The sequence below is a fragment of the Cyprinodon variegatus genome, unplaced genomic scaffold, assembly GCF_000732505.1.
Source record: "Cyprinodon variegatus isolate N-32 unplaced genomic scaffold, C_variegatus-1.0 Scaffold83, whole genome shotgun sequence".
Taxonomy (NCBI): Eukaryota; Metazoa; Chordata; class Actinopteri; order Cyprinodontiformes; family Cyprinodontidae; genus Cyprinodon; species Cyprinodon variegatus.
Window position 1 is genome coordinate 253,179 of NW_015150536.1, and position 5,507 is coordinate 258,685.

The 5,507-nt window shown below is 36.7% G+C and overlaps 1 protein-coding gene across 1 annotated transcript in view; it reads left to right on the plus strand.

Annotated features, from left to right (window-relative positions):
• The window catches only part of tnr (tenascin R), a 240,956-nt gene that overhangs the window by 148,567 nt on the left and 86,882 nt on the right, over positions 1 to 5,507 (plus strand). The window contains exon 10 of the mRNA XM_015373217.1: positions 2,291 to 2,406. Within this exon, the coding sequence (XP_015228703.1) occupies positions 2,291 to 2,406 (116 nt within the window). The remainder of the gene's footprint in view (positions 1 to 2,290; positions 2,407 to 5,507) is intronic.

The following is a 5,507-nucleotide window of genomic DNA, read 5'->3' on the forward strand; positions in this document are numbered from 1 at the left end:
CTGCGCAGGGCTGTGCTACTTATATGTTACTTACTACCACAAGTATAATGTTGAGGTATGCCCAGAAAAAACGTTTATAGCCCCGGCCTGTATTAGAGACCGGCCATTATTTACCTCCTCTGACAGCGAGACCGGCCATTATTAGAGACCCGGCCGCTATTGGAATACAGGCCAATATTAGAGAATTTACGGTATATATATATATATATATCCTTCTGCAATTTGCAAATGTACTCCAAAAAAATCTGAAGCAGCCACAATGTGTGGTTGTGTATAAAAACTAACATTGTAAACACACCATCTCATCTACAGTTTTTTATTAGCAGGACAGAAAACAAGGTCAGAGTAAATCACTTGGAGCACAAAAGGTCAAGCCATTAACAGTTGCATAAATGATATTCCTCTTACTCTTTTTTATTGTCTTCAACTTTATCTGGGACCAGGTTGCAGGGGCAGCAGTCTCAGATTTCCCTCACCCCAGAAACCTCCTCCAGCTCTGCTGGGGGAAACCTTGAATTACTCAAGGTCCAGCAGAGAAACATAATCCATTGTGTCCTGGGTCATTCCTAGTGTTCTAGTACTCGAGATCGGTCCTATTTTTAGGCTTTTTGTCTCGTCTTGGTATAGACAGCATTTTTACTCCGTCTCTCCTCATTCTCAGATAAGGTGGCCTCTGGTTTATTTGAACGAGACTAGTGGAGCACATTGCTGATAGGCTTTTTGCCTACCTTACTGATGAAATGTAAAAAAAAAAAAAAAAATGATTCTCTCAATAAACAGCTAAAAAAACTTAAAATCATTGGTAGTGTAATTATACCACCCAGCTGCAGCTGCCACCTGCCCACAGTCTGTGTGACACTGACTGACACACCCCTGTGCATCTCCCTTAGCATAGAAAAAGGCGAGAAGATGGGAGGAGGCTACTGTGTGAAAAAAGGAAACACTAATATTCAAAAATGTTAGCAAAAAATATCTTACGGAAAAGTCACCTTTTTCCCACAGCTCGTTTAACATTAGAAGTCCATTAGATACTAGAATTTTTTTTCATGCTGTAATCCCCTGGATATTAGCATATTAGCATTCTTCTCTGAGTAATATTTTCAGAACTAAATTTTAGCTCAAGCTTACCTGCCCCTGAAATGAGAGGAAGGCTGCTCTGTTTATGCAACATTGATTCATCTCTGCATATATTAATGCACAACAGATATTGAGCAGCAGTGCAAACTCTACCCCTGTTAAGTTAGTTTCAAGCTGGATATTCAAAATCCTCAGAGTCAGCAGCATGGGACTCACGGTTGATCCGTTGAGTCACTCTCATTATGAAGTGAACCATGGAGAACAGGGAGCAACAGCTCTAGAACAGATGGCCATAATTACAACTCCTGAATTGGATCAACCGCAATGACTAAGATGCAGTTGCTTAAATGTCCAGTATTGAACTTTAAACTTTTGACATCATTGCAGCAGAGAATGCTCTGTGCTATGCTTGCTGAAAAAACACACAAGGCCATTCAGTCTCATGCACACAGAAGCAGTTTCCAGACAAGGACTAGTTCAAAAAAGCCCTTATGATGACAAGAACATCAGTGTATGTGAAGTAGCCCAGGACATCAACATGGGGTAGGGGTTTGTTGGCGAGTGCCTGGTGGTTGGGTCGAAGGGGTGGAGCGAGGCCATTCCCCAATGGGCCCACCACCTGCAGGGGAAACCATAAGGGAATGGTGCTGAAAGGATTGGGCAGAAGTTGGAGGCAGAGGCTACAGTGACCTGATTCATGGAAGCTCAAAGTGGCTCTGATTGTATCTAATGTGCTGAATGCACAAATCTAAATCCAAACCTAAAAGCACTCTCTTTTTAAATTTTAGTTATTTTACAATATGAAAAGTTTAAGCAATTTATTTTAGCACTTTGATATGTAAAGCTGGTAGAGACGTATCTCACTTGCAGCTGTAATTGCAGCAAAAACTGTCTTGACAAAGTATTGCTTATCAGGCCTGAATACAAATGCAAACTGCCCTAATTAAAATGTTCTGTTCTGTTTGTTATGAATCTCATGCATGGAATTCTAGTAAAATCAGTTGAGGAATCAGTTCAATAAAAAACAAAAAAAAAACTTTAACTAAGTCTCTATAGGTATGGAAAATCATTTAAAAATGAATAACAGGATAGAATAAATATGCAAACACAGTCATTCATGATATAAAAAACAAAGAAACAGTAAAACACAAGGAAATATTGAAATAATGTAATAATGTAAAGATCAGTAACATGACTTCATTTATGTGTTCAGATCTTTCAAACCCAGATGGATTACTCTTCAGATCCATCACAGAGACATCAGTTGAAGTCCAATGGCAACCATTTTACTACTCTTTTGATGGATGGGAGATCAGCTTCATCCCCAAGGTAAAACCTAATGTAAAGAACTAGAGCTATTACATTATATTTGGGGAAAAAAATATTATGTTTGAGCACTTTTTTATGATATTGTAACCCACTAACTAACTGAACCCATATACAGCAGGTGATATAGGTATTACATGCTGTTATTTTTCTCAGTAAATATATTTCTAGAGATGCTTTTAACATGTCTTTTTCTCTAGATGTCCATGCAATCCACACATACAAAGAAATCAAACCCTACATGACCAGAAATTAAGTTGGACATTTCAGAATGAAAATGACCCAAAACACACAGCCAAGGAAAATCTCAATTGGCCTCAGAGAAACAAAATAAAGCTGCTAGAATGGCCCAGCCAATCACCTAACTGCGATCCAAAATAAAAGCTATGGAAAGCCCTAAAGATCAGAGTTTATAGAAGTGGTGCATGAAACCTTCAAGGTTTGAAGACTGGGTAAAAGAATGGGCCAAAATCACACCTGACAATGCATGCAAATAATTTCTCCATACAGCAGGTGTCTTACAGCTCTCACTGCCAACAAAGGCTTTTGTACAAGATTTAAATACATTTCAAGTCAAGTCAGCTTTTATTGTCACTTTCTTCATATGTACAAGACATACAAGGGAAATGAAATTACGTTTACTCTCTACAATATACAAATATACAAGAAATATACAAGACTGACATTTAAAAACTGACATAAAGTGCGGGACATGACAGGTAACAGTGGTAAGATAAATATAAATATGAAGTATAGACATTACAATAAAAAGCAATAAAACAGCAGCAATTGCTTTTTATTGTAATGTCTATATATTTCAGTAAGTGTGTTCGATACCTTTTCCCTGTGCCATTTCACTTTATTACACATAACTTGATTTCTGGACATATATGGCTTGATTTCCTTTTATGTGTGGATTCCATGGATTACTAGCAACATCTGGTGAAAATGAAATGTCAATAACACCTTTAGAAATATATTTACAGACAAAAATGGTGGTGTGTTCAATACGTCTTTCAACTGCTGTACATTGTTTAAAAGTAGTAAGCACAAGCTCTTAGTCATCCTCACACAAGCAGAGCGCCCTCTTTTGCAGCCGTGACAAAGACCAGAACACCCACCAATAGCAAACTGATAAGCCTGGGACGAGTATTGTGTGTTGTGTGGAATAAGAAGACTTAGATAGCAATGGACACAGTATGGCCAGCCTTGGGACCATTCTGGAAAGTCCGATTTATTTTTTATGGAAGAGCTCTGCTTTGTTTGTAATAGTTTTTCCTCATACACTGTCATAAATTTTCTTGTGAGGCTGTAAACTGTCAACTCTATGTTCCATCACTTGAGTTACCAGATGTCCAAGTCTCCAAACCTAGAAAATGTTGGTGTATTGGTTATACAAAATCTACTAGAGGGTGCTACAATATGGTTTGTGATAAATACTCTCAGCTAAAAGATTTCAATTTTCAATGTAAACAAAGTTTTTTTTTTTCCTTTATTGTCTTCCCAAAGTAATAGTTCTGTCAAAATGTTTTATCTGGTTACATCTGTGGCATTGTCACAACATAATATTTTTGTCAATGATAACTTACTTTTAATTTCCTCGTAAAGAATAAAAAGTTTCTTAAAAACCTGAGGAAAACCTCTTAAAACGACTCTGTACTAATGCGTCAGTCAACTAGAAACTTTTTACTGTAGCTGCCACAAAGAGATTGCATGTTTATGTTACCTGCGAAAGAAGCTAAGAGTTATTGCAGTCCATTTGATATGTGTCAGTTTTATTGTCTTGGTTTAGTAAAATTAATCTCTTCACTAACTTAAACTATAATTGAGACAAACTTGATAGATAAAAAAGTTTCAATAAGTAACAAACTGCTTTTTTTCCTCCACATTATAATCCTCATTGTCTTACTTCATGAGAAAAGCTAGGTATTATACTTAAAATAGAAATAGAAAAATGTTTACCTTGACAATAAAGTAAGCTAGAACTAGGGGGACCTTAAAGAGAAGCTAAACACATCTGAATTTCATTTATTTGTTTGTTTTGTGTTTTTGTTTGTCTTTTGATTTATTGACATGAAATAAAAAGGAAGTTTTCAGTTGCAAAAACAGATAACTTTTTATACATTTTCAAAAACCCATACTTAATATTAGTAGTGGCATGCAAATAGTAAATTACATGCCTCAGCTCATTTTATTAAAAAATGGAATTTATCTGTTTTTGCAAATGAACTCTTCAAATACATTTAGGATCCAGAATCTCACTTGCAAGACTTGAAGAGTTGATTTATAATCAACAACTAATCCGGCCTGAATTCATATTAGCGTTAGAACAGTGCAGTGTTAATCATTTCATTGTATAAACCTAAGTAGTCCTGAAGGATACACACACACACACACACACACACACATATACATATATATATATATATATATATATATATATATAATTGGACAATCTGATCGTTTTGTAAACACTGGCTGTTAAAGGGATAAACCATTAAACTCATTTCTCTCTTTCTTTCTAAAATCATATCAAGGTCAGCTTTAAAGCTCAGAAGCTAAAGTCCTCTAACCTTTGATCGACTCCAAATTATAATCTCCCCCTCACAATAATTGGTTTTCTTCTTTAAGGTGTTCTCAGGAGAGAGGTCCTCTTTATGGACTGGCACTAAGCCCCAAATCTGGTGCTGAGATGTTTTTGTGTTTATTTATCATTTTAAACAAATGGTTTCAGTGGCTTTAGCAATACCCCTCCTTTCAGTCCTCACATTTCCCAATGCTCCATTGGCATCTGCCCCCTCTTAAACAGTTCTCAAGATCTCTTGATTACACAGTCCATGGACCATTCTTGCTTGATATTGTATCTGTACCTCTTTTCTTTCTTACTACATTGCATCCTCTCTGTATCTTGTGCATTCCGTCTTCACTCACTGCATCTCTCTCTCTCTCTCTCTCTCTCTCTCTCTCTCTCTCTCTCTCTCTCTCTTTTTCCTCTCTACAGTACATCCACAGGGGAAATCATATTAAGGGTTGGCAGTCCCACCCCCTGTGGATTTAATCCAACAGCAGGAATGGGAATTTTGACTATCTTGTAATGGAACTAG